Here is a 19,850-nt window from a genome sequence, read left to right as displayed (position 1 = left end):
GGGGTGGGCCACTTTTCTATATGTAAAGTTAATATATATAGGTCAAAATAAAAAGCTTTTTCAAAACGTCTACAAATTTATATGTATCATGAGCATTGTGCTTATTTCTTGTTCTTGTATGTTTCAGGATCTCTTGTAAAAACTAGTAAAGAAGTCTGACCATGGACCCTAGGACTTGGGCCCAGGATGTGTTACGGTGTCGTCTTTGTGAGACCCCGGGACCCCCTATGTACTGTGACATTTGTCACATACATCTGTGTAAAGCCTGTGTGGGGGAACATCTCTCTGATCAATCCAAAGAACACAAAGTGCTGCCATTTGAAAAGAGGGGATCTACTACTAAATGTCCAAAACATTCCTCAAAGATTTGTGAACTTTACTGTAAACAATGCGTTGTTCCTATTTGTGCACTCTGTGTTTCCTCCAAGAAACATCACGCACATGATGTTGTTGACATTGCGAATGGTTTAGAAAGCCACAAACATGACTTTCAGAAAGATTTAAAAGAATTAGAAGATTTCCTTTATCCTAAATACCAGAAGATTGCATCCAACATTGCAGTTCAGAAATCAGAACTAAATAAAAACTCTAAGAAATTTACATCAGCAATAGACAAACAAGGAGAAGTCTGGCACAGAGAAATAGACACCATTATACAGAAACTGAAATCTGATCTTGATGAAATGGACGCCAAACACCTGGCTGTCTTAAACAAACAGGAAGATGAAATCACACGCACCATTTCTGAAATCACACAGAGCATTGCTGATCTGAAGAAGTTATTGGACTCCAATGATGTCAGCCGTGTCGCTGCCTACAAATCCAGGATTGCTGAATTCAGAAGATTGCCTCCTAAACTCACAGTTTCTCTACCAAACTTCACCCCTCAGAAAATTAACCCAGAACAACTTTACCAACAATTTGGTTCCCTGTCAGCATTCTCCATTACAACAGAGGAACATGGCTACACCATGGAAACCTCAGAAGCTGGATCCTCTCCTCTCACACCCCTGCTTGATGAGCCACGGATCATCTCCACCATACAGACACAATATAAACATTCACTAACCAGTGTTACTTGTCACAGTGATGAAGAAATCTGGACGTGTAGTTATATTAATGAGATGATGAGTCTCTACAACCTGCAGGGAAAACTAGTGAAGTCAGTCCAAACCAAGTCAGGGATCGGTTCATGGGACATAGCAGTGACAAGGAGTGGGGATCTAGTTTATACTGATAGAAGTGATAGAACTGTGAACATAGTGAAGAATACACAGATACAGACAGTGATCAGACTACAGGGGTGGGGACCTCGCGGTGTCTGTAGTACCTCCTCTGGTGACCTCCTGGTTGTCATGGACAGTGGTGATTATAAACAAACAAAAGTTGTGTGTTACTCTGGCTCCACAGAGAAACAAAGTATTCAGTACAACGACAAAGGACAACCTCTCTATTCATCTGGTGGATACATCAGTGAGAACAGGAACCTAGATATCTGTGTGTCAGACTATGACGCCCGTGCAGTAGTGGTGGTCAATCAGGCCGGGAAACTCCGGTTTACCTACACTGGTCCTCCCTCTACTACCAAGGGATCATTTGGTCCACGCGGCATCACAACAGACAGCCAGGGTCGGATCCTGACAACAGACTGGGACAACCACCGTATCCATATCCTGGATCAGGACGGACAGTTCCTCCGCTACATTGACAACTATCATTTACAGGATCCACAGGGTTTATGTGTGGACACCAGAGACAACCTCTTTGTGGCTGAGTACCGCACAGGTAAAGTGCAGAAAATACAATATAACATGTAAACAAACTGTGTGTGTGTATTATATGTAAACAAACTGTGTGTGTATTATATGTAAACAAACTGTGTGTGTGTATTATATGTAAACAAACTGTGTGTGTGTGTTATATGTAAACAAACTGTGTGTGTGTATTATATGAAAACAAACTGTGCGAGTGTGTATTATATGTAAACAAACTGTGTGTGTGTATTATATGTAAACAAACTGTGTGTGTGTATTATATGTAAACAAACTGTGTGTGTGTATTATATGTAAACAAACTGTGTGTGTGTATTATATGCAAGACAGTGTGTATATTACATGTACATATGTTATAATAAATATATCAAACAAACAGTGTCAGCTTTGTGTTCCGTCTTAAAAGAGTGTGGATGTTACTGTCATAGTTTTGTTCATCGAAACAAGCTGTCAGATGTCCACCTCTTTTCTCCTTACTTGCTAAGAGATGCTTATTAATATTAATAGATTGTCAGAATCAGAAATGTTGTACCTGCTCTGTTGTGTGACATGTACTCTAGCTGTTTCAACTGAAATACACAACCCAGGATGAAGTCGGACAAGTGTCATTGCGTTCATTGTATTCATATCTTTAACTGGTAGTTAATGACAGGAAAGTAAGTCATGAGTGAAGCCTCTGCATCTAACAAATTGAAGTTTGTCACATACTGCCCAAAGTCCAAGCTCTTGTTGAAACGGCTCTATTTGTAAAATATAATATATGTAACAATTCATTTTTAAAACTTTTATAATACTGCAAAATGATGAATTCTAATATAACTTACAGATATTTTCCGCTCATACACAGTAAAGCCTCACTCAAAAACCAAAATGCCCTAACCTATGGGTCGTGATTTTTACAACTTGGGGGACATCATTGCTCATTTTAAGCATGTATTTAATTTGCCTGCTAGATGACCAAAAGTAATTATTTTTTGAAAAAATTAGTGGATATTCACTATATGATATATATAGTTTCATGTTGAATCGGTTAATCGATCACTTTACAACATATATTCCCTTCTCCTATGGATCCTGCTCCAAAAAAATATTGGTCAAGATGACCCTTTATAGAGTAGTTTTCAAGAAGTCGAGCTGAAAATGTTTAAATGTTAACGCACAACACATAACTCAAAACGCCGACGACGTACAAAACCGATTGCAATGGGTCACTTGTGTGATTAAGGTGAACACGATATCTATATGTTTAAAAGTTCACCGGGATTTGAAGCTGTGATCTTGTGCATGATCAAATCCTCTGAAGGCAGAACACTTATCAGAAGATTTCATAATGTACCAACCAAGTTCATGTCCTGGTGAACTTTTAAAGTTGATTATATATATTTCTTGAATTTCAATATAAACAAGACGGATCATAACAATCATTTAGCAATTATTGTCTATCTATGTTCATAATATCAGTGCTTAGAACAAAGCATTGACTCTCAATGCAATATTATTTACGTTACAAAAGTTCATGCACACAGAGGTGACAATTTTTTCTTCCTCTTTCGTTTGTTCATAAAATGGAAGACTTTGCTAATGCAAATATTGTGGCTTGTAATAGATTGAGTTACCAAACACATACCTTCCCATGGAATCCATGGAAACTCCTTTCATACTTTGAGTGTCTGCATCGAATGTTTCTAGATGCCTGAAAATTCAACAGTACACAGATTTAAATCAACTAAGAAGATCAATAACAATATAAAATCAATTCAGGAAGGCTTTCAAAAATTTTACATGGAAGGAGAAAAATCAGAAAGAAGTTATACATGAAACATGATTTATGTAACAAGTCAAATAGTTTATAGTATACAAGTGTAACAGGGGCCCTTTGGTATAAATAATGGACACCTGCAGGCTCGCTGTTGTATATGATTTAAAAATAAATCACCCTGTAAATATACAACAAAAATTAATTCAATTTCATACGATCAATTCACATAATATTTTTTAATTAATTTCACAGGTTATAAAAAATACACACAATATTTAAATGTTATAAATGTGGAAGAGTTATTCCCCTTTTCACAGAATTTTACAATTTATGTATAAAACATTTAATCTTACATGATGACACAAATCTACACACATTCAGATTCATCATCATGGTCATATTTGAACATCTAAATATTCAATTATATATTATGTTGTAAAAAGTATAAAATTAATTATGCATCAATAAAGTATCAACCCAGTTATAAAAAATAATTGGGTGAGAACCTAGTAAGTTGCAAGAACTTGTGTTCAAACCCTTTGTATATTATATATACAATAAAATATGTTCAAACCAAAAATAGTATATAAAAATGTTTACAAACTTGCTGGTCCATATCTTGATGTCACTGTAAATCTCTTTCTGAAGTCTTTCGTCTGAATTAGAATCATACAACATTAAAACTCTACATATTTGTATATAGATATATTATTTTTATTTGTACTGCTATTATAGGGGTAATACCACAATATGTATTGAAACATAGGGGCCCTATTTGCTTGCATGTTTAACTGAATTTTCTTCAATAAAATCCGTTTGACCCCTACATTTTATGTTTATCACTGACATTATTTACAATGATCCATGATGTAAAACGTCTACATCCACTTCAGTTTCAACATATTGCAACTAGAACTCGACTTTAAACAAAAAAACAAACAAATTTCCTTCTTATTCGTAAATATAGGACGCGTAGTTACCATGTATTATATCTTTGAGTTTCAGAAAATACGAGTTTGGGTAGAGATCTTCGTCTGCTCATGTCTATGGTAAAGTTTCATAGGAACCCCGATCCCGATGCCTTTCTTAATAAAATTCTAACAAAAAGAATAAATACACGACGTCAGAAGTATCGAAAGAATTTATATAGCGTATTCTCATATTCAACAAGAATACTACCACTAAAATCTGTAAGATGGATCCAAGCTTACACCTTGGCATTTGTTGTAGAGTCATTCAAAAATGAGAGAGAATTCACGCACAATGTATCTCATGGACGTTGCATCGTATTTTGAAAGTGGATGGAGGGGGGGGGGGGGCTTCATCCATAAAAATATCTTGACAAGGAAAAAAAAAGGAACTTTCAAAAGTCATGAAAAAAGTCCGTGGGGAGGGGGGGGGGGGGGAGGAAGCGTAGTATTTACCGATAACTTAATTAAATTAAAATTTTCATTTCTTTATTTTCACTTTATTTTTTACATGGCCCCAAAATGAAGAAGGGATGGGGTGGGGCATAGTAATAAAATTACCTTTTTTATATGTAAATTGCTGCGACAAAAAGTCCCCCCCCCCCCCGCGATACTACCTGCCTGTACTTTCTGATTTTGTTTATAGCATTATAAACCATCACTTCACGTCTGTTAATTATAACTTTATATACCTGCTTATGAAGCAGGTCAATATGATACAGGTGTTTCACTTGATCGTGTCAATTCGCCACCTGTAGTCACGTGTACACGTGTCTTTTTTTTTTGGGGGGGGGGTTAAAACAAAAGCAACATTTGGCGAAATTTATTTTCTTTTTTAATTTCTACGTATTGTTCATAAATTTGCACTCAAATAACAATGAACATACTTTGTATTTATAATTCTATAAAAAGTAACAGTGCAAATACTCTTAAAGTAAGCCATAATTTATATTCTGGTGGCGGTTATATATTAACTTTCCAAGAAGTGCTGTAAATTCGCTATGTCCGTGTTTGTTATATTGAGTTTTATTATAGCTTGTATGTATGGCTATATATGACAATTGTTTTGCAATATGAAGTTGTGCATTGTAAATCATGGATGATGAGAGAGAGCGATAAAGAAAAAAAAAGAATCTTTAGACATTGGTTCGTGTGATTCGCTAATATAAAGGTTACAGATCCCTTTCCCACCCTCCACAGATGGTTGCATGGCAAAAAGAGTGGGTTTTTTAGCTTGCCCCCCCCCCCCCCCACTAACACACAATATTCACCCCCACATTCGTGAGTTATTTTTTCATCATTTATTTTCGTAATCTTATGTTGATGTATGCTGCACTAAAAAATTCACAATTTACGCGAAATAAGCTATACTAGTATCTAATATATATATATATATATATATATATATATATATATATATATATATATATATATATATATATATATATATATATATATATATACACACACCACTGGTATACCATTGATATGTATATATATTTATAATTATATATATTATACATGGGGGGGGGGGGCGTCCTGGAGGTAATTTACTGGGAAAAGCCCGGGATGTTCCAGATGACTGGTGGAGGTACAGTAAAACTCGTTTAGTACGAACACGGATATAGCGAATTCTCGGATATAGCGAAGTTTTTTTGAGTCCCCGATAAAATGCTTAACAAATCTTTGCAAAATTTTACGGTTATAACGAATTCGGATATAACGAATTTACGGATATAGCGAACTGATTTTGAGTCCCGTAGAGGTGAATAATAATGAAAATTAACACCTTTATAACGAATTTCTTACAGTTTATAAAAGTGTGCACTACCATTTAAAAAAATAGTTTGAAGGAACTTATTTTCATATATTTTTTTAATTCACAGTCCAATTATTCAAGGTATCTAAGTAATGTAGTTTTAATTTATGCATCAATTAGCAAAAGATACAGTCTGGTGAAAGAAAATATGTTTATAGTGAATTTGCTATACATATTATTACAAATTCGTTATACGGATATAACGAATTACGGATATAATGAAGTAATTCCATTGGCCCCTGGAACTTCGCTATAACCGAGTTTTACTGTATTTTACTGGGAAAAGCCCGGGATGTTTCAGATGACTGGTGGCGGTGTTCGGATAGATGTTCCTATTTATTCATTAATAAATGTACAAAAGAAAATAAGGCTGAAACTTATGATGCTGATGTACGTGTAGAAGCAAACTATACGTGTAGAATGTGAGTGTGTAAAACTGCATTATAAAAGCATATGCTGCATATGCTTGGGGGGGGGGGGTGTCACAGAGAGAGAAAAGGGGAAAAACATGTTACAAATCTGCTCAACCCACCTGTACCTTAAAGAAAAATTATACAATGTCATTTTAATGGTAATTTTTAATTTGACAGGGGTTAAGAGATTGGCAATTTGAAAAATCGCCATTCAGGGATATAGAGGAATAAAAATTATCCCTCACCCCCCCTCACTCCGGGAAATTAATTTATCCCTCGGACCCCCCCCCCCCCCACCGGCAAACAAATTTATCCCTCCCCTTTTGGGATTAGTGCATGGTGTATGGTGAATGTCAGCAGTAATTGTAGACTTTTTTGACGGTCTGATGAATTTAACATCAAACAATGATAAAATACATGCAATCATATTTTGATGTTTTACTGTAAATGTTTGTTTACACAAACAACAACATATTTGTACACTGTAATTTTGTAAATCTGCATTATTCTAGATACAATGCTTATTCTCAGACAAAATTAAAACAAGAAAAAACTTTTGATATATGATTTAATTTGATAATGAAGTAAAATGATACACTTTCTGTTTCTCAGTTTAAATCATTTTTAGACATAATGATCGATTTCGTAGACGGATGAAGAAAAATACATGTGCATTAGGAATCCATTGGTCTTGTAAATATATCGCTGCCTTTCGTGTTTAGTGTTTTTTGTTGGTGTAAATCCAATTAAAATTTATGTTTGTTCAACCTGAGAGAACCATACAAAATAACACAGAATATACAGTGCACGTGTATATACATCAGGTTTGTCTTATACCCAGACCATGGCAAAGTTCTCATTTGGAATAAATACTATTCCAAAATAAAATAAATAGATAAAAAATCGAAATAAATGTAGAAAACAGATTAAATAATTATATAGTATTCCATTGATCGCAAATTAATAGATTGTCACAATATAATTTTTGTGGGTAAAGCTAAATATTGATGTAAGACTGTTATATTCTGAACAAAAATGGTTCGAAGACAGCTTGAGGAAGTTTGCACCTTCAGTTATCCTTAAAAATAGATTAATTAAGGGTTGCTTAAAGATTGCTTTTTTTATGTGGCCTTTAAGGACCTATCAGCCATCTTTAATTCTTTAAGCCTCAATTAAGCCAGCTTTAAGCATCGTTGAGACTTAAAGGTGGCTTAAAGATCGTCTTTAGCCTACCTTTAAGCAGATGTAAACTATTTTTAAGGCAAACTTAAGGATGGTTATATTCATATGCATCTTATGACCGGTAGAGTGCTGGATTTGTAAGCAAGAGGACTCGGGTTCAAACCCCAGCAAAGGCTTGGATTTTAAAAAAACTAGCAGGTATGTATCATTCTTATACACACTGGGTCATTGCGGCATTGTAGCACAGGTGAATAGTTAATAATTCTGAGGTTAATTAAATTAATCAACAGCGGTTTAGACATCGGCAGAAACATGTCATGCGACAGCTGTTCGTTAATCTAACTTTATAAATGTACGATTACAAGTGATCATGGACCAGTATTCCATACAAACTGTGGGTATAGTTGTGTAAACATCTCTAAGTGTATCTCAATTTTAGAGACAGAAATCAGGTTTGTTTGTTTTTTGGAAAATATTTTAGACTTTTTAAAAAGGTTATTTGAAAACTCTTCTTTCAACCATCATCATCGCGTGTCTCTGATTTACAAACAGACAAATATTTCAAAAATTCCAATTTCGACATGATTTGATTGCATTCTACTGTTTTATTTCTTGGATTTGTTTGTTTAAAATTCGTTAGATTTTTAATGTAGGAATTATAACGGCGCGTTTTCATAAAATTAAAGTATTAACTAAAAGATTTTATAGATGAGATTGTAAGATTTAAACGTATTGATTTTACTTTTCCTGCATGTTATACTACTATTTATAATTACAGTATATTTTGCCTTTGTAGGTCACTTTCGTACTTTAGGGAGACTTTAGTACAACTTTAAATCCACCAATCATGTTGATCGTTTTACTCATGTTTCTGTCTGTCGCTCTCTGTAGGGAAGCCACAGCCTTAAAACCAGGTAAGAAATTTACTTATTTTATTAACATTTTTAAATTCCTCAAGATATGAAAAATTTACAAATTTTATTTCCAAAAGATATACGCTTTTATTTGCAAGAGTGTCTTCCTATCTGCGCTTGTAAAGCGTTACTAAGTAATTTTTTTTCTATTTCACTACAAAATTTGACCCAGTTGCATGGCTTAAGTAGTAAAGTATTTAAACCTGTATGCATGTATAAGTCATAGAAAAGTTTCATATTTGTCTCAAATCGTATCCAACTTTTAACGTCGCTACGTGAATAATCGAACTTAGACCAATTCATCTAAAGATATCACTAGTTTAATTTTAACTAAGCATGCGTGTATGATTCCACCGCCTGTATTTAGAAGCCATTCATACGTAATGTTCCTAAAACATCGTCTTTTCTGATACAATATATTTTACCGAATTAAATATACAACCTGACAATGTGGTAGTATTTGTAAACAAGAGGCCCAGGGGCCACATCGCTCACCTGAGCAACAATTGCCTTAATTCTGATCAAATTAGCATTACAGTATCAAAATATCTTGACAACTAAGTACAGTAGATCTTGCTAAAAAAAATAGAAAATCTGTCAATTTTTATCCACCTCTTTTTTTGGGTAAATACCAAGCCCCTTTTGTTGTTGTACCTGTAAGAAGATTTTTCTCTATTCCAATTTACCCCCCCCCCCCCTCCATTTCGTGGCCCCCCTTTTCTCTAGGGAATCATGGTTTCATCAAACTTAAATCTGCATAACCTGTGCTTTCACACTAAGTACTGAGTTTTGGACCGAAAACTTTCCCAGAATATTTTTAAAGATTTTTCTCTATATATTCCTATGTAAAAATTCAAACTGCCGTCACGGCCCAGCCCTATCACTAGGGACTGTGATTTTGCAAACTTGAATTTACACTATCCGAGGATGCCTCTACACAAGTTTAGGCTTTTCTGGCCAAATAGTCTTTAAAAAGAAGATATTAAAGATTTTCTCTATATATTCCTATGTAAAAATTCATCCCCCATTGTGGCCTCACCATACCCCATGACTATTATTTAAACAAACTTGAATCTTTACGATCTTGGGATGCTTCCACTTAAATTTGGGCTTTCCTGGCCTTATAGTTTTGAGAAGAAGATTTTTAAAGATTTTCTCTATATATAAAAATTTATCCCCCATTGTGGCCCCGCCCTACCCCCAGGGACCATGATTTGAACAAACTTGAATCTACATTATCTGAGGATGGTTACAATTTGAGCTTTCTTGGCCATAAAGTTTTGAAAAGAATTTTTTTTAAAGATTTTCTCTATATATTCCTATATAAAAATTTATCCCCTAGTTGTGGCCCCAACCTACCCCTGGGGACCATGATTTGAACAAACTTGAATCTACACTATCTGAGGATGCTTCCACTCAAATTTAAGCTTTTCTGGCCTTATAGTTTTTGAGAAGAAGATTTTTAAAAAAAAATTCGATATATTCCTATGTAAAACATGACCCCCCTCTTGTGGCCCCACCCTACCCCCGGGGACCATAATTTGAACAAACTTGAATCTACACTACCTGAGGATGCTTCCATTTTAATTTGAGCTTTTCTGGCCTGATAGTTTTTTAGAAGAAGATTTTTAAAGATTTTGTCTATATATTTCTATGTAAAACTTGATCCCCTAATTGTGGCCCCACCCTAGCCCCAGAGACCATGATTTGAACAAACTTGAATCTACACTACCTGAGGAAGCTTCCACTTTTATTTGAGCTTTTCTGGCCTAATAATTTTTTAGAAGAAGATTTTTAAAGATTTTCTCTATATATTCCTATGTAAAACTTGATCCCCCCATTGTGGCCCCACCCTACCCCTGGGGACCATGATTTGAACAAACTTGAATCTACACTACCTGAGGAAGCTTCCACTTTGATTTGAGCTTCTCTGGCCTAATAATGTTTTAGAAGAAGATTTTTAAAGATTTTCTCTATATATTCCTATGTAAAACTTGTTCCCCCATTGAGGCCCCACCCTACCCCCGGGGACCATGATTTGAACAAACTTGAATCTACACTATCTGAGGAGGCTCCCATTTTAATTTGAGCTTTTCTGGCCTGATAGTTTTTTAGAAGAAGATTTTTAAGGATTTTGTCTATATATTTCTATGTAAAACTTGATCCCCCCATTGTGGCCCCTCCCTACCCCTGGGGACCATAATTTGAACAAACTTGAATCTACACTACCTGAGGATGCCGCCACACAAGTTTGAGCTTTTCAGGCCGAATAGTTTTTGAGAAGAAGATTTTTGAAAAATACCAACAAATTTTCAATAATTCTCAATTATCTTCTCAAATATCTATTTAAAGAGGGCGTGGCCCTTCATTTGAACAAACTTGAATCCCCTTCACCTAGTGGTGCTTTGTGCCAAATTTGGTTGAAATCTGCCCAGTGGTTCTTGAGAAGAAGATGAAAATGTGAAAAGTTTACAACGCCAACGCCAACGCCGACAACGACAACGACAACGACGACAGACAACGGACAAATTGTGATCAGAAAAGCTCACTTGAGCCTTTGGCTCAGGTGAGCTAAAAATATATCATATCAGAAGGAGAGTATTTATTAGATTTGACCCACTTACAGAGTGCCTGGAGCCGTCCTATGAGGGACAGTACCTGAGTCTACACGTCTTCTGGTCCTACAGCCCCACCCTGGGGAGGTGCACCCAAAGGACTTTCGGCGGCCCCGCCCCTTCCGGACGGAACCATTTCGATTCCTTACTAGACTGCCAAGAAGCTTGTGAAGACTGATTCGGACCCGACATTACAAACATTACCCATAACAGAATAAAAAAATATCCTCAATAAAGCTCTTTGAATTTTTAAATCATCATCCATTTTGTATATGATAATATAAAGAGGTAATATGTTCTCTTTTTGTTTTTGTTGGGATGCTCAGATCTCGCGCGAAAAGACATGCGCGGATCTAAAAAAAAATATATATAGAGGGGTCCGAGTGATATCCATATTTGCAAGGGGGCCCAGTCCTATTTTTGGTTATTTCGCAACATGTGTTTAAATTTATAGGGAAAAAAACAATTGTTGGAGGAAAAGCGTTCCGATTATTTAAAAAAAATATTACTTTTTATTTCCACAGAGTGTGTCAAAACCATGTGGTTTAACTTAGTCTACTTTTTTAGTTCATATCTTAATTCTCTACATAAAGATCCACGACATAAAAAAATTACCTTCTTATGGCCTCTATACATGTATGTACAGAATCAATATTTTGAATAAAATGTGTGGAAACGATTCTTACAGTTCAATCTTCCCCATCTCCTTCCCTGGCAGTCCACATACATGTACGTCGAATCTGTGTCCCCACCACTGGTTCTATCTGCCCCCAATCCTCCACAAAAAAGTTAAACACCAAGGCAGCTCACAATTCATCAAAAAATGTAGTTTGTTTAAAAACAAAAGATGCCCAGAGGCCACATTTGCTCACCTGAGCAATATTAGCCAAAACTCTGTAATACAGTCAGGTAGCATCAAGGGGGAGGGAGGAGTTGGGGGGGGGAGGGCAAAAAGATAAAAGTTTGGAGGGCAAATAGCATTTTTATGATGAAAAAATACGGTGAGGCTGAGGGTTGAAAAACCTTAAAGTGGAATAACACACCTGGAAAAATTCACTCAAATAAACAATGTGCAGTTTGGGGAAAAAAAATTATATATCTAAAAATTTTAATTCAGTAAGTAACAAAAGACCCTGCGGGATTCGAACTCGGGATTTACAGATCACAAGCCCGACTCTTTATCCACTCGGCTATAGTGTAAGTTACACGTGGCTGTCGATAAAATCCTTTTAATAAAACGAAATTAAATGTCGTTTCAATCAGAGGTCAGCCATTTTGTGATGTGTTATTCAACTGTTAGAGGATTTGCAAAAAAAGGTTCCTCTTGAAAAGAAATACATTGTAGGCACCGTCTACAATATCAAAGATAGCAGATTGGTATCCATTATTCTGACTGCAGGTTTATAAAGTTGAACTAGTAATAACAATGGGGTGAAATACAACAGCTGATAACCCTGTATCATATAACTGCATTCGGAACACTCTCTGCCATTTCTCATAGTATTACTCAAAACTCTCTAGTCAGCAACAACAGTGGCGATCAAGATGATTCGAATGGCCGGAACTGGGAAATATAGACAGGAAATGAAACATAACAGCAGACCAATGATAAGCAGTCGTCAGGGACTGAAATATAACAGCAGACTAACGATTGAGTGTCGGCAGGGAGTGAAACATAACGGCACAGTCTGTAAGGGAAAGAAACATAACGGCAGCCTTATCATTAAAAGTCGTCAGGGAGTAAGACATAACAGCAGACTTAGCATTACATGTACCAGTCGTCAGAGAGTGAAACATAACATCATACTAACCATTTACAGCTGTCAGGGAGTGAAACATGACGGAAAGGAAACATAACGGCAGACTTACCATCAACAGTCGTCAGGGAGTGAAACATAACAGCATACTAACCATCAACAGTCGTCAGGGAGTGAAACATAACGGCAGAGTGAATTAACAGTCGTCAGGATGTGAAACAAAACGACAATAAGGGCATACTATTCATTTCCAGTCATCAGGGAGTGAAACATAACAGCACACTAACCATTAAAGTCATCAGGGAGTGAAACATAACGGCAGACTAACCATTAACAGTCGTGAGGGAATGAAACATAACGGCAGACAAACATTACCAGTCGTCAGGGAGTGAAATATAACGACAGACTAACCATAAACAGTCGTCAGGGAGTGAAACATAACTCACAAACATTAACAGTCATCGGGGAGTGAAACATAACAGCACACTAGCCATTAAAATTCGTCAGGGAATGAAACATAACGGCAGACTGACCATTAACAGTCATCAGGGAGTGAAACAAAAAGACAGACTAACCATTACCAGTCATCAGGGAGTGAAACATAATGGCACACTAACCATTGAAAGTCGTCAGGGAGTGAAACATAACAGCATACAAACCACCACCAGTCGTCAGGGAGTGAAACATAACAGCATAATTACCATAAACAGTCATCAGGGAGTGAAACATAACGGCAGACTAACCATTAACAGTTGTCAGGGAGTGAAACTTAACAGCACACTAACCATTACCAGTCGTCAGGGAGTGAAACATAACGGCAGACCTAAACATTAACAGTCATCAGGGAGTGAAACATAACGGCAGAATATTCATTAACAGTGGCCAGGGAATGAAACAACGGCACACTTACCATTAACAGTAGTCAGGGAGTGAAACATAACAGCATACAAACCACCACCAGTCGTCAGGGAGTGAAACATAACGGCAGACCTAAACATTAACAGTCATCAGGGAGTGAAACATAACAGCAGACCTCAACATTAACAGTGGTCAGGGAGTGAAACATAACAGCAGACCTAAACATTAACAGTCATCAGGGAGTGAAACATAACAGCAGACCTCAACATTAACAGTGGTCAGGGAGTGAAACATAACAGCAGACCTAAACATTAACAGTCATCAGGGAGTGAAACATAACAGCAGACCTCAACATTAACAGTGGTCAGGGAATGGAATTCGACTGCAGACTCACAGTATCACATTCCAGTCATGACTGGTCAATATAGCATAAGACAAGGAAATGCAATACAACATTTTTGATTTTTTATCCATTACTTCGGTAGAATGAAAATGTCCATAATCTTAACCAAATGAATAAAACAAGAAGAAATTAAATGTATTTATAACGAACTCTTTTAATGAGGTTAAGTGTACATTTATAAACATACAACGACAAATTTAGGCGCACATCAAACTAAACTCTGCACCCAATGATATCTGACATACACTGAAATTGAACAAAAAAACCCTCAAAACATAGAAAACTATGTGAATGCATGGTTTGCTTGGATCCCTATGAACCATGCTATACAATGGATCCACTTTCATAATTTCTCAAAGAAGATAATTCTTACAAAATATGAAATTTCTTTTACAAAGTTAACATGTCAATGAGGGTCTTAAAATAAAAAGATTTTTATGATAGAAGTAAGTTTTCATTTTTTTTTCAACTTGAAAAAAAAGTAAAGATATGGAAGGAAAATTTTGTTATTTTAACATACAAAGCAATTCTAATATACATATAGAGAACAATAAAGATAATAGTCTTCATAATTCTATTATTAAAACACATTAGTCAAGCAAAGAATATATTTCTAAAGAAAACCACAAAACATCTGTAACAAATTAAAGAAAACAGCAAATTCAACAGACGCTCATATCTAATTAAACTTAAACTGGAAAATTATTCTGAATGAAATATTTCTACTACCTTGGATGAAACAAAAGCTCACTCATAGATTTCTATGATGATTTCAACAAGGTTGGCTTGGTTACTTAATATGCTAATATTCTCCCCAAGGGCATATAATTTTAGATGTGATGGGTGGTACTCTTTGTAACTTATATACAGTAAAACTTGTTTATAGCAACGTCCTAGGGACCAATGGATTTACTTTGTTATATCCATAATTTGTTATATTCATATAACAAATTCGTAATAATAACTATAGCGAATTCACTATATACATATTTTCTTTCACTAGACTATAATATTTTCTAATTGAGACTTACAATAAAAATATATTATTTTGATACCTTTAATAATCAGATTGCGAGTCGAAAAATTTATATGAAAATAAATTCATTCAAACTATTATGTTAAATGGTAGTGCAAGCCGTTTTAAATTGTAATGAAAATCACTAAACATTATTAAATTTCACCTCCAGGGGACTCATAATCAGTTCACTATATCTGTAAATTTGTTATATCTGAATTCGCTATAACAGTAAAATTTTGCAAAAATTTAGTAAAAATTTTTTACTGGGGACTCAAAAAACTTCGCTATCTCTGTGATTTCGCTATATCGGTGTTCGTACTAAACGAGTTTTACGGTACATCTACATGTAAATATATATATCACCATGGATACATGAGATCAATGATTAAACCCTCTCCCCAGCTAACACTATATGAATCTTTTACTTCAGGTATAGCCCACCTACTGAATGCCATCAGTCTACACACCAACCCCTCGGCCTGTCAGCTTCAGACTACACACTAAACTCGCCATCCTCTCGGCCTTAAAAAGTATAAATGAATAAAACAAGCTAATGTAAATGTTAGATGATAATATCACATCATATTTTTATATTTATCTATGAGGCATTAATGAACCCTAAATGGAGTCAAAGCCTTCACTTTTTACTTTAATGTAATATACCATATATCCGTTAATTTTTGCCATGATCTAATTTTTCACTTTCTTCACTTTTAAATCACAAATTATTGAATACACAGAAATTTAATTCTGTATTAATTTCTTTAAGAATTATTTAAATTGCATAAAATTTCGCGACATTTTTGTGACACACGAAAAAAAACCGGATATACGATATAGGCTCTCTTGCTCTCGAGAGTCTATATCCCCCTTTATTATATACAATACTTCAATAAAATGAAACATCATCAAATTATTACTGTACACAACACAGCTCTTCAGACTACACACTACCACACAGGTACATGATGTAGCCTGAATATTAACCCTTTTGTACTAAGCCCACTGTTAGACAAGTTGTGATTGTTTTTTCTGAGTGATTGGCCTTCAGTAGTGTATCGAGTACAGTTTTTAGTACATAACAGTTACTATTCACAGAACAGAATTTGAAATTTTGAAATTTAGAGTTTAATAAAAAATGAACAGTTATATTTCACAAATGTTCCTACATGAACAAATCTGATTATGAATCCAAATATTTCTATATCCCAACAAATACAAAATGCAAATGAGCACTTCAACATGAGAGTAAATCAAAGAAAGATAAATAAAAACAAAAACATCATAGCACTTAATACAATTACATGTAAATGAATTACATTCTTCAAATTCTTTGAAATGAAGCACAAATGATTATACATGCATGTAGTGACAAAGCCACTTGTAAGCAAAAAACACAAAGAAAAGCATAGCTATGTAATGCATGTATGATAGCATACTACACCCAGTAGCATAGCTAGATAATACACAAAAAAGGCATATCTTTGTCATAAACACATAGAGTGGCAATGTTATCGAGTAATAAAGCAAACATGAATGTATTTAGCAACAATAATTTATATCATTTTCTCTTTGAGTTGTTTAAGCTCAATAACATTGTGTGGAGTAAACAAGAGCGTAGATTTCTTATGAAGGAAGTAAAATGGTACTCATTTCACACAGGGATTGAATGGAATGCTTGATTTATCACCAGCGGAAACCAACAAATAATCATGCAAAATCAAAACTAGGTTCTTTGCCCAGTTAACTATCCAGTTGTCTGTTGGATATTCCACACCATGTTTGTTAGATTTTTAACAATATTCTAATTACTAGTACAAAAATTTGTACATGTAATTAATTACAGGTAAAGAGTTACAGGTAATGAGTTACAGGTAATGAGTTACAGGCAAAAACTACAGGTATTGTACATTGTATCCCTCTTTCTATCATGAGCCAATAACCTTTCAATATTAGTCAGATCAACTTCTATGTACCATTAAGATCAACCTATCAGATAAGCTGTAAGTTTAACAAAAGTTAAGATCAATTAATAATATCAACTAATGCATTTATATAGGTTAAATGCAAGATCAAGCAATCTTTTTAGTTATTTAAGATCAGCTAATTTATCTTTTTATATACAAAGAATCCATCGAATATTGGTTTGTTGGTTTTTTTTTTGGTGTACATGTTTACATATCAGATCAACCAATGAAAAACCATGATACAAATTCAAATGTCAGATCAAACACCAATCGATCTTCTCTAAGTGGCCCTAGTTTTTGGCTAATGATTTGTTTATATGGAAAATGATAAAAAAGAGTAAACTAAGCCAATATAGTTGAATGCCGATACAATTACTTTCCAAGTAACACTTTCACCTCCTACTCCTAAAAAAGTTCATATCCTTTTAAAAAAAAAGCGCACACATAAAGATTATAGGCAAAAAAAAAGAAAACACTCGACGTTAATTGGTTCAACTTAACATATTCAAAACTCTTCCGATTACCAGCATCCTTTCTAGAAGATCAGACCATTATTGATCTACAAAAATAGACTTTCACAAACATTGAAACTGGCACTTGACGTGTAAAAACTTCAAAAAATGTTGGCTTCATTGTGATTATTTCAAACTTTATTTTAAAAAATGATTGGTGGAGCATCAGAGAAGGCGGTAGTTCCTGTCTCGTCAAGGACGGTAGAATTTGAGGCCAAAGTAGATAATCACTATGAGTCCGCCCATCAGGATCCTGCTACCATCATCGAATTTTAAGACCGGCTCATCTGCCACGATTTTCTTTCCGCGATTCATGTAAAATTGATAAGTTCAAAATTTCAGGATATTTAGGACTAATTTAATTAATCAAAATGCTAATAGAAAACAATTCTAATTCATTAGGTACAATGTTTATAATATCTTAAGGAATTGACAGTCCTCAACCGATTTACAGATATTATATAAAAATATAGAGTCAATATTTTTTAGTACCTTTACAGTCATGTACATGTATATATTCCAATATAAAGATGTCAATGGTTTCTGCATTTTACTTCATAAATACTTCGTAGGTTCACGAACCTTGATGAGGCTTGCAGAAGAAAGATGGGTGTATGAACTACTCTGCCTGCATTAAAAAAATGCCCCCCCCCCCCCCCGGGTTGGTTTTGCAGTTTAAAATTTGAACTGTCCTTGAACTGCATTTGTCCTGTGCAGTGCGAACGGGACAAGGGACTGCATGATGGCGAGGTAGGTACCAGTTATAGGGATTAGGCGCGCTGTGGGCCGTAAGGTGAAAACAAATGATAAGTGTGCCGTATTCCTGACTGGCCGCGGTGGCCGCCGTATTCCCGACTAAATATTGACAATGGAACGTGACTATATGTAAGAATCTAAACAATGAGTAAAAATTGACAGGTGGTGACATAAGGTTAGCTAAGTAAAAAGATTCACGCTGTTGAAAAAATAAACTCAACGAGTCTTTGATGACCTGGACAAGAAACCCTATCAATGTTGATTTAACAGCTTAGCAGTTCTTCAGACTATAACACTCTGTCTCATTGAAATCACACACACAGAGTCCGAAAAGTGACATTTTAATTGATAAAACAGTTTTTTTAAAGAATTAAACTGCGAGAAAATATTACAAAACAAATGTTGAATTTAGAAAGTAAAGTTATTAATGAACAGTGAATCTCGCACTGTAATAGATGCATTCAGATTCTCTTTGCTTGTTAGTACACCCCAACCCTCAACACACGCTCCCAAAACCATTTTGACGAAACAATAAGGGCATCGGATTTGAATATGATGTTTTAAAACTCAGTGCCTTACATTACAGGACGATAAACAGTTACTTGAGTCGCAAGGTTTTTGACGTTTTGTAGAATTCAGGATATTATCAATTTAAAAAATGATAGCATTTCGACGGAAAGAAGATCAAACGGTTTTTCGAAAATTCCTAATAACCTTATACTATAGAGACATTTATCAATTTATCCTTGACCATATTGATCTCTGTCATGGCAATTAAATTCTCTCTCTCTCTCTCTCTCTCTCTCTCTCTCTCTCTCTTACCCCCAACCAGTAAACTCCCAGATATCAACTTGTCCTTGTTTATTCTGTAAAACTTGCGCATTTTGCTCGTCTACTGCGGTATACTGACCAATACACAAACTAAGCAAAAAATCTATGGGATTTCTCTCTAATTTTATTTTTGTTTAGGATTATGGAATTAAAATTGATAGAACAAATTTAAGGGATTAATGAACTGTTTGTTGTGTTCTTCAATTTTCGCCCTAAAACTTCATTAAAAAAATAAATAAAAATTCGCACTTTCATTTTTAACTCCTGAGGTGATTTTTCCTATACACCTCACATTAAGTGGAAACA

At 35.0% G+C, this 19,850-nt stretch overlaps 2 protein-coding genes and 1 long non-coding RNA gene across 3 annotated transcripts; 2 read left to right on the top strand and 1 right to left on the bottom strand.

Annotated features, from left to right (window-relative positions):
• On the top strand, positions 1–2,354 carry LOC128182913 (tripartite motif-containing protein 3-like). Its single transcript, XM_052851692.1, has 2 exons — positions 1–1,785; positions 2,179–2,354. The coding sequence occupies exons 1-2, from the start codon at positions 162–164 to the stop codon at positions 2,268–2,270; spliced, it is 1,716 nt and encodes a 571-aa protein (XP_052707652.1). The 5' UTR covers positions 1–161; the 3' UTR covers positions 2,271–2,354.
• A 48-nt stretch (positions 2,355–2,402) lies between these two features.
• On the bottom strand, positions 2,403–4,654 carry LOC128182915 (uncharacterized). The gene is made up of 3 exons (XR_008243484.1): positions 4,512–4,654; positions 3,400–4,187; positions 2,403–2,512 (listed from the first exon to the last, which is right to left on the bottom strand). It is a non-coding gene; the product is annotated as an uncharacterized LOC128182915 (long non-coding RNA).
• Positions 4,655–8,250: 3,596 nt separating this feature from the next.
• On the top strand, positions 8,251–11,810 carry LOC128182911 (uncharacterized). Its single transcript, XM_052851689.1, has 3 exons — positions 8,251–8,365; positions 8,710–8,827; positions 11,454–11,810. The coding sequence occupies exons 2-3, from the start codon at positions 8,761–8,763 to the stop codon at positions 11,618–11,620; spliced, it is 234 nt and encodes a 77-aa protein (XP_052707649.1). The 5' UTR covers positions 8,251–8,365; positions 8,710–8,760; the 3' UTR covers positions 11,621–11,810.
• The last annotated feature ends 8,040 nt before the right edge of the window (positions 11,811–19,850 follow it).

This window comes from Crassostrea angulata, chromosome 5 (assembly GCF_025612915.1).
Source record: "Crassostrea angulata isolate pt1a10 chromosome 5, ASM2561291v2, whole genome shotgun sequence".
In the NCBI taxonomy this organism is placed as follows: domain Eukaryota; kingdom Metazoa; phylum Mollusca; class Bivalvia; order Ostreida; family Ostreidae; genus Magallana; species Magallana angulata.
Note: the sequence above shows the minus strand (reverse complement) of the source record. Positions and strands in the feature narration are given on the sequence as shown.

Bases quoted from the DNA above. Each gene is read 5' to 3' on its own strand.
- LOC128182913 (XM_052851692.1), top strand. From the start codon at position 162: ATGGACCCTAGGACTTGGGCCCAGGATGTGTTACGGTGTCGTCTTTGT. The intron at 1,786-2,178 runs GTAAAGTGCAGA...CCGTCTTAAAAG, and splicing joins TGTGGCTGAGTACCGCACAG to AGTGTGGATGTTACTGTCAT.
- LOC128182911 (XM_052851689.1), top strand. From the start codon at position 8,761: ATGTTGATCGTTTTACTCATGTTTCTGTCTGTCGCTCTCTGTAGGGAA. The intron at 8,828-11,453 runs GTAAGAAATTTA...ACCCACTTACAG, and splicing joins AGCCACAGCCTTAAAACCAG to AGTGCCTGGAGCCGTCCTAT.